This window comes from Lepus europaeus, chromosome 7 (assembly GCF_033115175.1).
Source record: "Lepus europaeus isolate LE1 chromosome 7, mLepTim1.pri, whole genome shotgun sequence".
Classification (NCBI taxonomy): Eukaryota; Metazoa; Chordata; class Mammalia; order Lagomorpha; family Leporidae; genus Lepus; species Lepus europaeus.
Genome location: NC_084833.1, coordinates 75,026,927 through 75,046,879, shown reverse-complemented (window position 1 = coordinate 75,046,879; position 19,953 = coordinate 75,026,927). Strand labels below are relative to the sequence as shown.

Here is a 19,953-nt window from a genome sequence, read left to right as displayed (position 1 = left end):
TCTTATCTACTCTTTGAGCTGACAATTTACTCATCAGTATGCGATTAAAGGTCCCAGTCCTTGGAGGCATGTAGCTTGCTCAGCTATTTCATCTGCTGGAGACTGATCTTGATGATAAGAAACTTGTTACGGGGTATTAAGTCTTGTTTTCTCATTGGTGGTATCTATCATGTTTTAATTTGGGTACATATTTACAGATACACAACATATTCAGGAGTGTATATAATTTACCAACTTAAGAAACTAGTAACCAAGTAGCACTTTCGGTTTAAAAAGTGCACATTTTCTTCAAGGAAGGTTGATCCTCTTCGTCTGTGTTTGTCAGCATGTAGGACTTCTCTCTAGCAGCATGCTCACATAATGAGAAAAATTCAAGAGTCCCCTTTGTCTATGCTTGCAGAGACATTTTCACTTGTGACTGTCAGGTCTTCACACTGTTGCTCTCATGAAAATCATGATTTGAGGAGATATTTTAGTGTGGTAGTCTCATAGTAGAATTATGGTTTTGGATAATTCTATCTGTTGTAAGTAGGATTTGTTGCTGCCTTAACTTCAAGCAAAAGAGAAACTGCTTTAGAGAGAAACCCAGTTAATCTTGCAGATAAATGTGACCATTTCTCTCCAGGTTGGTAAATAATGATCAGTTATCTGCTATGAATGGTTATCCATGGTTAGCCTGAAGGGGGAAGAGACCTGTACAATAAAGTTTCACCTTAATCTATATCTGCATGGTTGGTACCTGAAATTTCAGGCTCATATGTGCTGCCCTGTCCTTTGATCCATAGAAGCCTGCTTGGTTCTGTCAATCTTACCATTGCCTTTGAACATTTATTTCTGAGAATAACATTTGGATTAGGAAATGACCAGTATGGTGATTTCTAAATCTGTAAATTGATCTTGGCATCTAGAACAATAAATTCAATGTAGTGGTGATACAATATTGCTGAAACTCATTGGCTAACTCATTCTCTGTAGTGCTTTAAAAAAAAAATAGAAAGGTAGAAATAAATGAGATCATTTTGGAACAGCGAAGATAGATTTTGAGGCTTGAGGTTCTTTATAGGATTTGAATGGTGGAAGTATAAAGTGAAACTGTTTCCATGTAGGCAACTTTAATGTAATACTCAAATAATCATCCATAAAAGGACAGCTCATTTCTTAATATCCCTGTGCTTACATGCTCTGCAAACTTATATAGATGGGAAGGAGAATTAAAAGTTTGTTCATGTTGTGTTTAAAAATGTTTACATTGGCTTAGAGAAGGAGATAACATGTACAAACATCCTGGTTCTTTGGGAATCATCTTTCATTTAGAGAATGCTAAAGGTATTTATGGAGTTCAGTGTTCTACTTGCCCTATACTGTATTCAAATTAAATAAATGATAAGGGCAGATTCTAAGAGTCAGTCAAATATATTGAAACAGGAAACAGAATCAAAAATCTTCAGTGTTCTTATTATTCAGGGGAACAATTAGACTAGGCAACCTGTGAGGTCCTTCTCACCTCCCATAGTTATACATCTGCTGCAGTGTGTTCAGATAAGTAAGCAGAGGACAGCTCTTTTTGAAAAAAATGTGTGAGATCGGAGGGCAGATCTTATGAAAAATGAAAGAATGTTGTAGCTGGATGCATTTGGTCTATATTGAATTCAGAATTCACATGGCTTTGGACTGATAGCCTGCACACAGGAAGCTATTGTCCCCCAATTTTAAAAAAATCATCTAATTGTGCATCACTTCCTCTGTATGCCCATTTTAGTGCACACACACACACACACTCTCTCTCAAGGTCTTAACCGTGAGTCAGCTTATATTGACCTTTTGGATAAAGACTTTATACCTTTGGAGTTTTAGAAGCACAGAAAAACACATGCCATTTTGATACCCTTTAATTTGGCGTGTGACTTATACTTCTGTTTAGATAATTCCATTTTCTGCACAGGCTGCCTTTATATTTATTAAAGATGAGAAAACAAAAACCACTTCTTCTTTCATTACATTTTCTGCTTTCATGTTCTGTCATTCTGAGATCTTTTTTTCTTTCCCTCTCTCTGTCTTCTTTCCCCCAGCTGTCGGCAGCATCCAGCCCCTCCAGTCACAGTCCTCACAGAGCTTCAGGAAAGGACCCCTTTGCAGAGCTCTCTTTGGAGGATTTCTTATAAATCACTTTAGGTATTGCTGCTTGTTGGGGGAGATGGGACTTAACTACTTTTTAAGATTTACCAAACATGAAGCACTGAATTCACTCTTCTGATTCTTTAAAGGAGTCTAGGTTCCCTCTTGTCCTCCTTTATTCTTTAGCAAAGAATAAAAATAGGTCCAGATAGGACATAAGGAGAAACAACTTTCGGAAGGTATCTTTAATATAATGAGAAAGTGTGAAATCAAAGGGTTGTCTTACACACAGAAGCATCCACTGCTTACAGCAGATGGATGAAATCAAATACCACCCTAAAAACCAGGGTGTTTTAAGTAACTCTTAAAAGGATTTGTAGAAAACACCACAACTTTACCCATGCATTAGAGCTTCATCAGAAACATCTTTCCTTTAGTTTAATAAAGTGGCCCAGGATTAGTTGTGAAAAATTCATTTCAAAAGTTTTTGATTTTTGATTTTTTAATGTATGCTTTTCATTTAAAAATAGTTTTTGTTTTATTTTGTTTGTTTTGTTTTTAATTTAGGGCAGGTGACTACTTTAGCCCTTTCAATTAGAAGAATTCTGTCTAGGATCCACACTGCCTCTGTTTGCTAGAGGACAGCATAATTTGTTCTTCTTGGTGCCCTAGCCCCCAGTTTAGATACCCCTCCTAGATCTTAGGGAGTTTGTACTCTTCTTACTTAGTAAGTTATTAGTACATCTACTTCAGTAATGTCTTTGAGTGAGTGGTTTCAAGATTGAGGTATCTTTCAACAGTGACTCCCTGTTGAAAAGTATCTGTTTCTAGATCCTTCAAATTTTGATTTATACTAGTAGAGGAATGATTTACTCAGCATAACATTACTCTTATTGTCTCTGATTTTATATCATTTGGAAGTAATAATTTTTGCTTTACCAATTGAGAATTAAATATTATTTAATATTATTTTTATAGGACAATTTGTGCTTATAGAGATGTTTTTCTGAATGGGTCATGGAAAAATAGCTTATTGGTCTTCTTTCTTCCCCTCTCCCACATTCTACCCCTCAGTTTTTAGTAATCACAAAACATATTTGAAAGTCCTTATGACTGCACTTGAAATACTGAGTTTTGGCACATGGTAAACTGTTAATTCATTTCGTTTTATAATCAGGGTTTGTGATAAACATACTGTGAACTCTTGGGCCAGTTGTGGTAAAGGACATGAAATATTATTTGTAAGGGGACATCTTACAATGCAATGAATTAACTTACATACTTGTTTTTTTCCAGATACAATTTATGTAACTAGATGGAAGAAAATGGAATTATTCCAGAAAGACAAGTGCTCAAGCAGCAAATCCTTACTTCCAGCAAAATCCAAACTGCTGTCTCTTAAACTCTTCTTCCATTAGAATGCTACAGTAACCCAGTGAAGGCCCATGAAGGAAATTGGGACTAGTTTATAGGAAAACGTATCAATACAGTTTATAAAGCCAAGAATTGCCATGATTTAAGACTAAGATCTGTCTTTTTGGTGACTAACTCTTCAGTTCTTTCAACTCCTATTAATACCCATAATCAGTAACCTACCAAGAAAAGCCCTTATTTGGAAAGCGTGAAATTTGTATTTGGAAAAGCTGCCTGGAGAGAAGAGCTATGTCCTTTATTATAATTCAGCAGGACTCTTTGTGGGGGATCAAAATCATAATTCTTAATTTTGCATTATCTTCTTTTTTCTCCAGTCCTTACAGAAATAGTAACTGAAATTAATTTTTCTTTTTTTAAAAAATTTATATTCAGTTTGCAGTAGACATTCCTTAAGTATTTGTATTTATTTATGATTATCAATTTTACGTAACATTAATATTATATCAAACCTCCTTACGAAAATGAGTATGGATGTACACAGTATGTTTGATTTTTATCCACAAGAATGAATCTGATTCAGAATGCTTTTCAGCTGACATACGGAGCACTAAATATTTTAAGGTATCCATAGGTCTGGATCTCTTAAGAATTCTCAGTCTCTATGGGATTTAGGAAAGCATTATAAATGCATTAATCCTTATAGTCAATTCTGTGCCTAGGATTTTGCAAGGGAACAGTTCACTGACTAGGAGAAGCACTACATTTTAAATTCAGCATTAGTGCATTGGGAAGGATCTTTACTGCTTTGTGCTTGGCATGTCATTATTTTCCATTGACATTAGGGCCTTTCCAAAATGAATGTGAGGAATTGCTTTCACTTCAAGACTTTCCTTCTTTTCAGTAAAACTCTAGGAGGTGTTATGGGGGGAGGGAAGGGGGTCAAAATCCTTGAAGCTTTTATTTGGCTCGTGCCATGTTATGATCATGTACCTTTTAAATAAGGGGAAATAGTATCTTTAAAGTTAATGTCTAGCCAAGAGTTTAGTTAGCGAAGAATTAAACTGCACTGTTGATCGGTGCTTTGTGTAAATACATCTTAACGTTTGGGTTGAGAGGGGCCTTAAGAAGGACAGTTCGTTGTAGGAAAGCAATTCTGTACATGAGTTTAAGCATACTTGTTGCATTGTCTCTGCAGATTCTATTTTTGTTTACAATATTAAAATGTATGTTAGCAAAATGGGTGGATTTTCAAATAAAATGCAGCTTCCACAAAACTTTCGTTATGGTATTCTGGTTTTAGGTGCAGTTTCTTTTTTCCTTTTCCTTTTTATTATCAGTATCATTTTTTGCTAATAAAGTATACTTAGGTGATTATATTTGCCGATTTAATAAACTGTAAAATTCATTTTTGCCTTGTGAAATTTCCAAAAAGAATTATCTTTGTACTTTTTATTAACTTTTAGATTCTTAATGATAAGCCAGAATAATTTACTGAAATTGTTCTTCTTTGCCTTTGATCAGATGCCTTCAGTCAGGTAAGTTTAAGGGAGAAAATGCTTTTGAATTTGACACATTGGTACCTTGATTATGTTTGCCAAAGAAACTTTTGACTAGGTCATGTTGCTTATTAAATAGCCCATAGAATTCAGAGTATATATGCGAGAGGGATTAACAGCCTTACATTGATAAATGTCTCCATGATATTTACATGGTTGAAAAAATAATCTTTAGTCAATATGGGTTATTAATTTTGTCAGTTTTTAAGGTTTGCTATTAAATAATTTTCATATAAAATGAGAAATTGTACTTTTATCAGATTCCTTAACATCTCAGATTTTCATTTGTCTCTTCTGTGCATGTGGGTATTACATTCTCTGGCTTCTTCTTACTACTTACTTTGTTACTGTGTATCGTGAAGTGCTTCATAACCATATTACATTTTGTTCAAACAACTTTTGGGCAATGCTGGATAGGTGCTACCACAAACTACATGTTTCACAGGTAGCAAGCAGGCACCTGAAAAGGAACTTGTCCAGGTTGATAAGCTAAAAGGTGGAGGAATCAGGTCTTTGGTTTCATGATCCATTGTTCTCTTTGAATGACCTGCTCTCAATTCACATGGATAAAACTGAATTGGGGATCCAGTCCCTCTGCAGTCCAGGATGATGGCCAAGCTTAATTCACAGGTAGTCTTTGGTGAAGCACAAGTGCCTCCTCCTGCTCTGATGCTCTGACATCTCTGACAAGAAAGAATGCAAACATGTGGTAATAGTAACTTTTTCCCAAAAAAATGGGACACTTTTATTTACTTATTTATTTTTAAGGTGAACAAATTTCATGTATTTCATATATATAGATTTAGGAGCATGGTGATATTTCCTACCCTACCCTCCCTCTTCCTTCCCTTTATTCTTTCTTTTAATCTTTACAATGATCTACTTTCAGTTTATTTTTCAATCATAAGATTAACCCTAAAGTAAGTAAAGAATTCAACAAACAGAAGGAAAAACATTGTCCTGTAGTAGAGACAAGGGCTATCATTGAATCTCATTTCGCTCATATACATTATATTTTTGGGTACTCTGTTCATTACCACAGATCAGGGAACACATAGGATATTTGTAACTGGTTTCCAGTTGTATCAGTTTGTTGCAAACAACAGGGTTTTATTCTTTTTTTATCAGTGGCTGAGTAGTAGTCCATAGTGTATATATACTGAATTTTCTTCATCCTGTCATCAGTTGATGGACATCTGGGTTGATTCCATATCTTAGCTATTGTGAATTGAGCTGCAGTGAACATGGGAGTACAGATAACTCTTTCATGTGCTGGTTTCATTTATCTTGGGTAAATTCCAGGGAATGGAATTGTTAGGTCATATGGTATATCTATATTTTCAGCTTTCTGAGGGATCTCCATCCTGTCTTCCACAATGGTTGTACTAATTTACATTCCCATCAAAAGTGGATTAGGGTATCTTTTTCCTCACATCTTCACCAACATTTATTGTTTTTTGGTTTCTGTTTGAGAGCCATTCTGACTGTGAAAGCTGAAACTTCATTGTGGTTTTTATTTGCATTTCTCTGATGCCTAGTGATCCTGAGCAGTTTTTCATGTCTGTTAGCCGTTTGAATTTGCTCTTTTGAAACATGCCTGTTCAGATCCTTTGCATATTTCTTAACTGGATTATCTGTTTTGTTGTTGTGGTGGTGGTTTTTCTTGAGATATTTATGCATTCTGGATATTAATCCTTTATCAGTTGCATAGTTTGTATATCTTTTCTCACATTTTATTGGTTGCCTCTTCATTTTTTTGGATATTCCCTTTGCAATGCAGAAGTTTCTTAGCTTGATGTCATCCTATGTATCTATTTTTGGTTTTGTTGCTTGTGCTTCCTGGGATCTTTTCCAAGAAGCCTTTGCCTATGCCAGTGTCTTGGAGAGTTTCCCCAGTGTTCTCCTGTAGTAATTTGATGGTATCAGGTCGTAGTATTAGATCCTTGATCCATTTTGAGTTGACTTTTTTATAAGGTGCTGTGGCCCAGTGGGTTAAGCCACATCCTGTAGAGTCAGCATACCATATGGACATCAGTTCAGATCCGGCCACTCCAATTCCAATTCCGCTCTCTGCTAATGTGCTTGGGAAAGTAGCAGAAAATGACCCAAGTTCTTGGACCCCTGCTCCTATGTGGGAGACCTGAAAGAAGCTCCTAGCTCCTGGCTTCACTCTGGCCCAGCTCTGGCAGCTGTATTGAGAATGGACTGAAGGGAAGGAATCAAGAGAGGAAATGAGCAAACCGTTTCAGAGACTTGTAAAATCCTCCAGCTTGAATAAAATGTAGGTCCTGAGAGCCATAGCTAAGATGACCTTGCCAGAGGTAAGAAACAGGCTACAAACTCAGTGGGAGAAAGGGAAATGCTGAGTGGTTAGAACTGGAGGTGACATGCGGTAGGAGATGTAAGAAAGTCAGGTGATGAGCCTAGACATACACAGGACAGTGGCAGAAATTCTTGTCTCTTGGAAAGCATTCTTGCCCTTCACAGATCATTTGTGTTGCTAAAAAGCACCTGCTACATGGCAGAGATGGTGCATTGGACCCATAACAGTGTGGATTTTGCAGCTGTGCTATGGGTTTAAATTCCATTTTGGGCAAGTGACAGACTCTTCTTTGTGCTTCAGTTTCATCTGTAAAACAGACATGATAATATTGCATATATCATAGCAGTGTTATCCTTAATGAGTTAAAAAGTAGAAGTATTTAACCTGGCACATGGCAAAAGTTCAGTATATAAATAGCAGTTATTTTTAGTGGAATGCAGAATAGCTATGGTCAAGAGCTTGGACCCTGGAGGCAACCCACCTACATTCAAATCCTGGCTCTGTAGAGTCTGACTTTTAGTTCCAGCATCCAGGTTGAATGGATGCATCAGTTACCTTTACTGCTGTTACAGCTGCAGTTGATTTTAAGTTAAAGATAATCTCAACAAAGCCATGATAAATGTTCACACTCAGGACAACAACCAAGATGGTATATACTTTTGATACTGAGGGTTTGGGAGATAAAGCTGTGTACCACACCGTTGCTGGAAGTTCAAGTTCCTGTTCTGTGGCAGGTCCCACACAAAGCACAACAAGGCTGGAGACAACATGGGAGCCCTTGATTGTAGAGAAGAAAAACCTAAATGGACAGTTGAGATGCTGCCAACCAACTTGTTGAGTTACTATCTGTTTAATTAGAGTGACTACCACTTGTAACTCATCTGTCCTGGGTTCTAGATGTGGCATATTACAAACTGCAGCTTTCACATTGATGGCATTTACCTTACTTGTTGAAACACTGTGGTACACATTTCTTTATTAAACAGCGGAATTAAATCCTGGCAGTGCTCCTCCTTAGAAGCTAGAAGAGTTGGGGCAGGTTACTAAATTTTCCTCTGTGTGATTTCTTTATAAAATGAAGATAATTATAGGCCCCACCTCATAGGGTTATAATAGATCAGTATATATGCAGTGCATACACTCAAGTTTACAGGTCTGATGTACTGAAGAGTGTCTTTGGAATTTCCCATCCTGTTCTTTTCCATCATTGACATCAGCACAAGCTTGGTGGAGTTACCATGAGCTGCTTCCAAAGCAGAACCCTGCCCCTGACTCTGTTCTCAAACAAGTAGGACTCCTGGGTTCTGAGGCAGAGCACTTTTTATGAAAACATCCAGGCCCACACATAGGATCAATTTTAGTTGCCACAGATACTTTCTAAAGCAGACTTTGTAATATAATTTGATCCTTCTTCCTTCCCCCATTTTAACAATAAATTACCCACTTCTTATTTAATGCCTCAGAGACTACATTTTACTTTTGAAAATACTTCTCATTAGGGTAGTATTCATTTTGGTCTGTATCAGTATTGGTTTGATTAGTTTAGTTGGAGTTGTGTGAGATGGAGATGGACAGGACTGCAACAAGATAATTTTCCTTCATACATAAAGGTCTGAGCTGTCCAGCAGCTTTGCTCACTTGTGGGTACCTACAATATTGTTGGGTGTCCACATCTCCATGTTTGGTGTCTTGATGTTCCCCAGCCCTTGTGATGTTACTCTCATCTGTGTAGTCCAGCATGGCTAGGTGGCATAACCACATTCCAAGCAGCAGGATGAGAAGGGGGGCATGAAAAAAGGAGACCTAAGAATCCTGGACAACTCAGGTTCACATTCCAGCGGCCAGAACTTTTGTCAAATGGCTGCAAGGAAGCTGGGAAACAATCTTTAAATTGGATGACCATATACTCAGCCAAAACTGCTAACTGAATTCACTATTACAAAAGAGAGAAAAGAATACATTTGAAGCTACTACTACAATTGTAATAATTTTTATTAATTGGTAAATTTCTTGAAGCTTTTTTTGACCAATGATTTCAAAACTACCATGTCACATATTTCGAATTAAAGTTTTAGAATTGGAGTATTTCAATGAAAACAAAAAAGTCAAACCTAAAAAATGAAAAAATGAAAAATCAAACTACTATTGAGCAAATGTTACAAGACACATTGAAACTGATTTCTCACAAGATTATATTCAGCTGTATTCTGCATCCATGTTTTCCCACAAATACTGTATATACAGAAGACACTTTTTAAGTGGCTAGGATGTAAAAATGAAGTGCAGTAGTAAAAGAACATCAAGGATCTAAAGTTGACTACATACTTGCACTAGAGCCTCAACTGAGACCAAAGCATGCCAGTCCCTGGCCTGATAGAGAGTAGTCATATGGTAGGGAATCCAACATAGTTCATTTTTATCCCTCTTTAGAGGGAAATGTTGCAAGGGCTAGCATACTTTTATAGCAGAGACCAAAAAGATGCCACTAGTCCAAGAAAGCAAGAGGTCAGCAAGTTGACTACAGGACTTGAGAAATGAAATACTGACAAAACTTTACTGAGAATCTGTGAGAATAACTGGACCTGCAGTAACTAAGACTCATTTGCTATACTAGAAATCTGAAAATGTTTTTATTTAAAAAATCCTTTAAAGTATCTGATTTTTAGCACTAACTCAGATCTTAAGTACAGAATGACTTAAAACACCCAACACGAACAGTCATGGTCAAAAACACAGCCTTTCTGGGGATTTGAGCCTCACAAGCCATCAGGAAGAGAAATGGAAATATTTGATCGTGTTAAAGTCACTAATATTTAGAAAGCCTCAGTTGCTTGAGGGCACATTTCCTGCATTTAGTGCAAAGGCCAGTTTATTCCAAGAAAAATACAGAGAACTGTTCTGTTGGGAGGTAGTAAAACAACCAAGGACCAAGCAGGCCTTTAACAAATAGCCCTTTATTGCCACAAAAATCCCCTGGTATCCCTGTTTCCTGAATCATTCTAGTGTCTGACTACAGGGCTCAGAGAGACAAAATGCCCTATGCATCTCCTTTCCTCACAGAAGAACTTTGAAGCTGGGTTTGCTGCTTGTCTCTGCAGCCTGATGTGGATCTGTAGATCCAGGTTAGGACCTCTTAGAGTTTGTTGGGGAGGGTAGGGGTTGGGGCAGAACACGCTTTCACACCAGGTGACAGCTGATTCCTTTGTCAATGGATTGGACACAGTGACTTCTCTGTGCCTTCACTTGAAACACTGCAAAGATGGCCAGACATCTCTGGCCTGTTTCCAGAGATGACTGAAATGCCAGTGATTATTTCAGCTGCCATCTATTGCTTGTCTACTTTGTGCAGGTTATATGCTGTTTTTCCAGTCCTTAAAACAGTCCTTACAAACGGGAATTAGGTCCATGAAGTATACAGATGAGGAAACCAGGGTTTAAAAGGTTAAATGATTCAAAGGCAGCCAGCCTGATTCCACAGAATGTTTTCCCATACTCTTGTCTCTTTTATATACCTTAATTTTTTCAAACCTATCTAATTTCTCGGCCAAAATAAGCAATGTTCCTACCCTGGACCTAAAGCTACCACCACCTGGTCCCTAGTCCCCCAATATCTTAAATAGTGTGTAAAAATCAAAATACGTGTTTATTCTGAGAACTGAACCTGTGTAAAATCCACCTAAACTCACTTGGATTTAAATTTCTTTTTCTAAACAATTACTAACGATACTAAAAATAGAAGGGTACCCCCCCCCCCGCCTCCCCACCCCCTTAGAACAACTTGTCCTTTCTTCTCCCATTTTCCTTGCTTCCTTCTGTGCCTGTTCTTGCTGAAGACCGAAAGCAGCAACGATAGCTCAGGCTCTTACTGGACCAAGAGCTCTTTGAAGAAGGGAAATTTGGTTTTACACCCCTGAAATCTTATATTCAGTGCTTGGCTGCAAGGACTGGTTAAATATTTTAATAATAAATGTTTTGTTGAATGAGTGGCACTGATTGTATGTTCACAATGATACTACTTAATTGAGATTGGTAATGTCACTAAACAAAGCAACCATGTATTTAGAATAGGGGTTGTTAAGAAAATCCTGCAGGCCGGCGCCGCGGCTCAATAGGCTAATCCTCCGCCTTGCAACGCCGGCACACCGGGTTCTAATCCCGGTCGGGGCACCGATTCTGTCCCGGTTGCCCCTCTTCCAGGCCAGCTCTCTGCTGTGGCCAGGGAGTGCAGTGGAGGATGGCCCAAGTGCTTGGGCCCTGCACCCCATGGGAGACCAGGAGAAGCACCTGGCTCCTGCCATCAGATCAGCGCAGTGCGCCGGTCGCAGCACGCCGGCCGTGGCGGCCATTGGAGGGTGAACCAATGGCAAAAAGGAAGAACTTTCTCTCTGTCTCTCTCTCTCACAGTCCACTCTGCCTGTCAAAAAAGAAAAGAAAATCTTGCAGATTTGATTTAGAGATACTACTGTTCTGCAAATCCTAAACCTAAAAATGGTATTAACAGAAGGAAAGGATATTCTTTCCCCTTCCTTTTCCAAACGATGCCTTTTCAACTCTGACATCCTTTTGACAACAAGCAAAATTTTTAGCCATTTGCTATTTTCTTCTGATACAAATTGATGCTGTGAAGGAGAAACTGGCACAGCTGACAAACGTCCCACCGTGTTATGCCTGGCTTGTCTTAATAATCTTATGGTCTGAACTTTCTAAGTTTCAGAGACAATGTCAATTTCTGCTGACCTACTGAAATCAGTGAGCTGTCACATAGGCTGTTTTTCTTGGTTAATGGAAGCCTGTTGGTTTGTCCAAGAGGGAAGTCAGCAAATTTCTTCTATCTGAGGGAAATAAGTTTTATCTATAAAAAGTTTTGATTTTTTAAAAACAGTGAAAATTTTCCTACTTTCTAAAAAAAATATTTGAAAGGCAGAGAGAGTGAGAGCTAGTGCTTCCATCTACTGATTCACTCCCCAAATGTCTGCTACAACCAGGGCTGGCCCAGGTCAAAGCCAGGTGCCAGGAACTCCATCCAAGTCTCCCTTGGGGGTAGCAGGTACTCAAATACTTGAGCCATCATCTGCTACCTTCCAAGATGCACATGTTAGCAGGAAGGAAGCTGGATCCAAAACAGGTAGGACTTGAACCCCAGTACTTTAATATGGGATACAGGTATCTCAAGCAGTGGCTTAACTGCTGCATTGCAAGGCCCGTCCAAGTTTGCTTTTCTTTAGAAGTGACAAATCCATATTAGCCTTTTAAATATTTTTGGGAAAAGATTGATTTATTTGTTTAAAAGGTAGCACACTTCTATCTACTGGTTCACTCCCCCAGTGGCTGAAACAGCTGGGGCTAGTCCAGACCAAAGCCAGAAGCCTGGAACTCCATCCAAGTTGTCCAAATGTGTAGCAGGAGCGCAAGTACGTGGGCCATCTGCTGCTGCTTTCCCAGGTGCAATAGCAGGGACTCAAACTGGTGCTTATATGGGATGCTTATATGCCCCGTGGGGCAGCTTAAGCCACTGTCGCAATCTTGGCGCCTGTATTACCATTTCCAAGGAATTTCTGCTCCTGTTGACCTTTGAAAGATTACCCTGATAAACTATTTTATCTTTCTTCCTGTCAGGAAACATTCTTGTTTCCCTTCACTGTGCAGCATGGCCTTTACATACTGTCTTCATGGAATGCATTCGAATATAGATATTTGAGGGATATGTTTTTCTGAAAGTTTTGAAGTATATATCAGTCAAGTGCAAATGCTGTCTGACAAATATTTACAAGTGAACACATTCATGTTAACTGCCACTCATATCAAGATTTACCAGGAAACTTCTTTATGTCCCATCCTACTCGTGACCCCACCCCCAACATAACCACTATGCTGAGTTCTATCATAGATGAATGGTTTTTGCTCCTATGTTCATGACTTCTTTTTATATAATGGTTTTGCAGGGTTCTGGCTTTAGAGTGAATTATATTGACCTCCTAAAAAGATTTGCAAGTGTTTATTTTTCCATATACTCTGAAAGGAATTTGTGTGTGTTTGGTTTGGAAAAATTCACCAGTGAAGTCACCTGGTTTTGAAATTTTCCTTGTGCCAAATTTTAAATTACACACTTGATTCCTTTAACAGATCTAGAACTATTCAAAATTTGTAGTTTCTCTTATTTTTCATAAATGCTTTCGAGAAACATTTCTGTTTCATCTAAATTGTCACATTTATTGGGAAGGGTTTTTTCTTTATATCCCCTTACTGTTTTCTTAATAATGTCCTTAGTGATGCTTCATTTTTTCATGAATTTTCTTTTTCTCTTTTTGGATCAGCCTTATTAGGGGTTGTCAATTTTAATTAACCCTTTAACATCAACTTTTGGCTTTGTTGATTTTATCTTTTGTGTATCAACTTGCAATTTAATTAGTTTCTGCTCTTATCTTTATTTACATCCTTTTACCTTCTTTGGATTTATTTTTCCTTTTTGTTCCTAAATCCTAAAGGTTAAAGCTCAGACATTTTATTTTTCAGCCTTATTTTTAAAGTTTTTTTAAAGATTTTATTTATTTGACAGGTAGAATTACAGACAGTGAGAGAGAGAGAAAGAAAGGGCTTCCTTCTGCTGGTTCACTCCCCAGATGGCTGCAACGGCCAAAGCTGCACCGATCCGAAGCCAGGAGCCAGGTGCTTCTTCCTGGTCTCCCAGGCAGGTGCACGGTCCTAAGCACTTGGGCCATCTTTTACTGCTTTCCACAGCAGAGAGCTGGATTGGAAGAGGAGCGGCCAGGACTAGAACCAGTGCCCATATGGGATGCCTGTGCCACAGGCAGAGGATTAACCTAGTGCACCACAGCGCCGGCCCCCAGCCTTTCTTTTTTTAATACATGAATTTAAAGTTTGACATTTTCCTTTAAATACCACTCTAGCCAAATCCCACCATGTTTTATCTGTGTATTATCATTATTGTTCAATTCAGAATATTTTTCTGTGCTTTTTAAAAAACTGTCTTGTTTCCTTCAAGTTATTTGGAATGTTTATGGTTGGTTTTAGCATTAGTTTAGTTCCATTCTGGTCAGAGAAAACATTCCTTGTGATTTCAGTTTTTTGAATATTCATTGTGACTTGCAAAATAGGCTTGGGTTATAGACTGGCTGTTGTCATTCACTCAGAGAGAAAGATGTGTCAGTGCTGTGCAAACCTCTCAACTTCTTCTAGAAACATTCCTAATTGAACTATTTCATATTAGAGCCATGGGTTAATCGGTGAATCTTTAAATGGAAAGGAACCTAGAGACCACCTTGAACCCACTGGCATGCTTCTGACTTTCACTATAGGAATACAAAGTGTGCTTTCATTTTTGTCACCCATTCCATGCCATGTGATGCATAGTTGAGTACTTGGAACTTTAATTTCAAATGTAATTATGACCTTTAGGGATAACAGCTGGTTTGAAATGAACCGAATTGGCAACTGAATATACTTCAGTTCCCTAAGACATTTATAAGCAAAGGTTTTTACTCTGCGTCTTTTAATCTTAGAGAAGAGACTTCACCATCTTACAGGTGATGCAGCTTTCTGGACTTCTGACATCTTCATGGAGCTTGATTGGAGCATCCTTATCTTGAAAATGAATGGGCATTTTCTTGCCCTCCACACACATAAGCTTTACTTCCAGGGGGCCCAACTTGACATATTCCTATGAGGGAGACACAAGGGAAATTATTTGGCAGGTTATCTGCTTGGACAAATCAGGTTTTACTTACAGTAATTGGCCTTTATCTGACAGGTTTCACTGTCCTCCTAACTGCCTCAATGCTATTTAATACGAGAAATTTGAGAACCACTGTAAATTAAAAAAATAATAATAATAATGTACCCAGTGGGCCTAGTAAGCAAGATCTAAAGAGCAGGCAGCACGGTTGGCAGGCTTGCTCACAGAGGACGTAGGGCAGTTGGCTACTGGCTAGAGTAGAGAAATATATCCTCTTCAAGCTCTTTAATTAATGGAGAAATGTTGGTCATATATGCATAGCCCTCTGCTGGCCAGGATACCCACAACAAAATTTTTCTACAGTATTCTCTTAGTACTCAAAATTGGGTTCTCATTCATCTTACCCTGAAATCCTGCTCATCCTCATATAGTAAATACTTCATATCAGAGCCTCCAAATTCTGGGCGTGAGAGCTCATCTTCATCTATCTTCAGGTGCTGGGCATCTTTGATACTGTCTTGATGACTGAGATGGAGGGCACTGCTCTTAACTGATGAGCTCATCCTGTCTCTACTTTCTACTTCTATAGGTTGCACTTTTGACTTCTCTTCTAGGATGAATACAAAAAAATTATTTTGAACAGAAAAACTCAACATACATTTGTCCTGTATTTATTTATTTGAAAGGAAGAGTGTCAGGGAGAGACAGAATCTTCCATCCACCAGCTCATTCCCCAAGTGGTTGCACCAGGACTGGCTCAAGTCAAAGCCACGAGCCTGGAACTCCATTTGGGTCTCCCACTTGGGTGGCAGGGGCCCAAGTACTCAGGCCTTCTTCCATTGCTCTCCAAGGTGCATTAACAGGGAGCTGGATTGGAGGCAGAGCAGCTGGGGCTCAAATTGGCACTCCAAAATGGGATGCTGGCATCACAGCTTAACCCATTGATTCACACCAGCCCTGTCACATATCTTTTAAATTTATTTATTTGATAAGCAGAGAAAGAGAGAGCACTCTCATTTACTGGTTCACTCCCCAAATACCTGCAGTGACTGGTGGGGCCAAAGCCAGGAGCTGGGACCTCAATGCAAGTCTCCCACGTGGATGGCAGAAATCCAACCACTTGAACCATCACCACTGCCCCTCAGAGAATGCATTAGCAAGAAGCTGGAATCGGGAGCCAAAGCTGAAAATTGAACCAGGATACTCTAATGTAGGGAGTGGGCATCCTATTCAGTGTCTTAGCTGCTAGGCCAAATGCCTGCCCCAATTTGTCATATTTTTAATTTGAAAGAACTTTGAGAATTAGAAATGAGAACTGTAGAATTTATGTATTAAAGTAAAAGGGAGCCCCATTTTAAGAGACTATCTAAGCTGTATTTCCTTCTGTTAGCCAAGAAGTTACAGTAATCACATGGGAACCTAGTTGGCTTTTGCCTTTTTAGTTGACTAAATTGTGACCCAAACTATGCCTGTTTAGACAGCAACCCAAACTCTCACCCAGTGTCTATTGAATTCACTGTGAAACATGGGGACTTTGTTTTTAAAATTATAAACAAATGAGCTAGATTAGTACAAACATTGCAAGGAAGAGAAATCTAGAGAAGTTGGCATGCATCTTTGCTCTGAATAGTTCTTGTATGTGGGATACCTGCCCTTAGTCGATGCTCAATAAGTGTTTGTTCAGTTTTTAAAAATATGTCATCATTGTTGCAATATAATACCTGGACATGTTTCTGGCAACTCCAAAGGCTTTCTTTCCAGTGGCACACTCTGCCCAGCAGCTTGAGTAAGATATAGTCGCCTAAAAGAACAAATAAGAACAGGCTGTTTGTCGATAAATACTGTATGACATGCTCACTAGTTTCTACTTCCTTACTAGGTACTAGAGACACATAGTTGAAAACAAATGTCATTTCTACCCATGAAGAGCATAAGGCCCCATATGGCAGCCAAATTCCAGTATTTGAAAGTGGTAGTTTGTGCCATGATGGGTAACTAGCAGAGTGTGAGAAAGCTGGAGGAAGAACAAAGAAGCGCCTGAATTAGCCTGAGGAAAGCAAAGGTTTCCTGGAAGAGCCCCAGAAACAAGAGTGTGCAGGACACCGATTAGGTCTCCCTTTGTTGTAGCTCGGGTGAAGAGTGACAGAGGTCTGGATGGGAAGGACTGAGATGGAGAGAGAGAACATGAGCAGTAGGAACCCAAGTGGCCATCCAGGCCTGGCTCTCTCTGAGTGACACATTTCAGTTACATACCCACTGAAGTGCTGTATAGATGCTCTTGATATTGTATGCATGTATTTAATTCTGTGCACTCCTATTTGGAACTGCCACTAAATTTTACATCAGAAAATGTGATGCCTTGAAAGCTCTGTATGACCCTTGCATGAGGTTTGCTGAAAAGAGCTTGAAGCAATTGGACTTGTGTAGATATGCAAACACCACCTATACGTAGATAATCAACGACCAGTGAATCCCCTGAATTAGGTGATTTCATGGCCCCAGCAGTTACTGTGAGTACATCTAGTATTCATATCTGTACAACCTTCTATAGACATAGCGAAGGTGGGTTTTACACGTAGCTCTCGTCGGCCATGTAATTCTTCCTAGTTTCACCGTCTTAATAATTAAGATCTTATTAAATGGCATAACCATCAGAAATCTAGCTTTCCCTCTTCATCATTAGTGTGTGTCATTTTTATGCCACAGAAGGATAGCACACCTGCTATTTAGTGACATAGAAAATATTGGAAATGATGTCATAATACTAAGTGTTCAATTTGTAGGTTTTGGCTCACTTAGCCTCAGTCTTGTGGCAGTGGGGTCTCAAGGCAGTCATTTCTGGCTGACAGTTGCCTCATCCATGTACCCCAATGTGTTAAAAAACATCCAATGACATACTATGTGAATTGTCATGGGAAAAAGTTTGGAAAACTGCATGGGAAATGTAGAAACTCCATTAACCAGAATACCCTATTCCCCATCAAAATAGGAAAATAAAATGTTTTATGTGTCCACGGGAGACAGTTCATGTCTGTTTCTCATCACCCTAGTAGTATTAGAGAAGACTCAATTTCAACAAAAGATGGAAAGGGAAGTGTATCGCAAAATATGTTATTTTCTTTGATGTGGAAATAGAAACAGCAAACGTTTGTGAACACTCTCAGGTTATCCTCTGTACAAGAAACAAATAGAAAATTCAGAGTTTATACATTTCTGTTTTCTTTATGCCAATCTTTGAAAAGTTCCTAAACAGTTGCTTCAAAGAAAGGAAACAGACATTAAATAAGTAATCAACACTGTGACAAAGGCTGGTTACAAAGAGAAAGTTCAGGCTGCTTTGAAAGCATATACCAGGACAACTTAGAATTTTACCTATGATGTTTCCATTGCTTGGGAAATGCTCATTCTGTCTAACTCTGAAGCACTCCATGTCTCTAAATAAGACTAACCTCCAAAGTATTGTTGAACAATGTGGGTTTTACTGAAAGTTTTGTAAGGAAGACGGAAGATAGGGTTAAATTGCATACTACAGTGCAAAAGAACTTAATGAAAACCCCCATTAGAAGTTTCACAGCTCCCTTTCTGTCCTTGTCAAGTCCTCTCTAGCCCATGAAAGAATTCCTTTTGTTATAATATTATGACATCAGTATCAAATCAGATGTATCAGCCTGGGCTGATGGAAGCAGGGAAGTGAGACCAGCGTTTTAGAGAGTGGTCAGTTCAGAAATAGACAGTGGACAGCAGGTAGGGCAGTGGTTAAGGAGCCACACACCAGCAACAGCAGCAGCAGCATGCAAGATCTAAATGTAGGACAGCACTGTGGAACGGGAGGCCAGATCGCACAGAAGAGCTGGCCAAAGAGAGGCCCAGGGTTCTGCAGGGCATCAACTTGAGAAACTGGAAGTATAGGAGTCCAGAAATCAGCCAGTTCATTCAGCCGCACTTCATTCATTATCTATAGTGCCTTCTACTCTTTGTGGAGCACAAGTAATCAGGGAAGGGAGGTAGCTTGCATCTTTGTTTATCCTGCTCCACTCAACTTTCAACCTATAAAGTAATTAATTACAGTATCTCCCAATTTCTTTAACCTTATATCCTTATGCCTTATACTTAGCTTGGCAAAGAACCTACAAGTTGCCTATACCCATCTTTGTTGGAACACATTAGAAAGTTTGTAAATAACAAATACTTTATCATGTCACAAATACTGTGTTTCTGTGCACACAAGCAACAGGAACTACTTGGATGGAAACTTCCGTCTCTTCCATCATATTCAACTCAATATCTGTTTTAATTCCTACATGTAGATGTTTCTGTCCCAATCTTGCACATTTACAAGCTATATTTGTGTGACTGATTTCCCCTCTCTTCCTAAACATACCATCATTTAGATTATTTCTTGTTTATGACTACTTGTCTAAATTAGGAATGCCACTTTGAACTTTAATTCCATATTCCAGGGCTATCGTTTCCCATCAAGATTGGTATATTAGGATTAGGACTTTTTTTTTCCGGTCAGGTAAGAAAAAAGGTAACCTGAAATACATTGCCATCTACTACACATTTGGTTTTTCTTGTGCAGGAACAAATGGGACTTGGAATGCCAGCCTATTTTCACTAACTACAAAGTAGTGACTTTTTCACTAAAGGGAATAATTTGGAGGCCGGCGCCGTGGCTTAACAGGCTAATCCTCCACCTTGCGGTGCTGGCACACTGGGTTCTAGTCCCGGTTGGGGCGCCGGATTCTATCCCGGTGGCCCCTCTTCCAGGCCAGCTCTCTGCTATGGCCCGGGAAGGCAGTGGAAGATGGCCCAAGTGCTTGGGCTCTGCACCTGCATGGGAGACCAGGAGAAGCACCTGGCTCCTGGCTTCGGATCAGCAAGATGCGCTG

The 19,953-nt window shown here is 39.0% G+C and overlaps 2 protein-coding genes across 11 annotated transcripts in view; one reads left to right on the top strand and one right to left on the bottom strand.

The window, feature by feature from the left end:
• PICALM (phosphatidylinositol binding clathrin assembly protein) overlaps window positions 1-4,777 on the top strand; it is a 122,497-nt gene extending 117,720 nt beyond the window's left edge. For all 10 annotated transcript variants that reach the window (XM_062196827.1, XM_062196828.1, XM_062196825.1 and 7 more), the window contains one exon: window positions 3,412-4,777. In XM_062196827.1, coding sequence (XP_062052811.1) covers window positions 3,412-3,426 — 15 coding nt within the window. In that variant the 3' untranslated portion in view covers window positions 3,427-4,777. The remainder of the gene's footprint in view (window positions 1-3,411) is intronic.
• Window positions 4,778-14,884: 10,107 nt separating this feature from the next.
• The window catches only part of CCDC83 (coiled-coil domain containing 83), a 44,187-nt gene continuing 39,118 nt past the window's right edge, over window positions 14,885-19,953 (bottom strand). The window contains exons 8-10 of the mRNA XM_062198287.1: window positions 16,783-16,862; window positions 15,466-15,671; window positions 14,885-15,046 (exon numbers count right to left, since the gene is read on the bottom strand). Coding sequence (XP_062054271.1) covers window positions 14,885-15,046; window positions 15,466-15,671; window positions 16,783-16,862 — 448 coding nt within the window. The remainder of the gene's footprint in view (window positions 15,047-15,465; window positions 15,672-16,782; window positions 16,863-19,953) is intronic.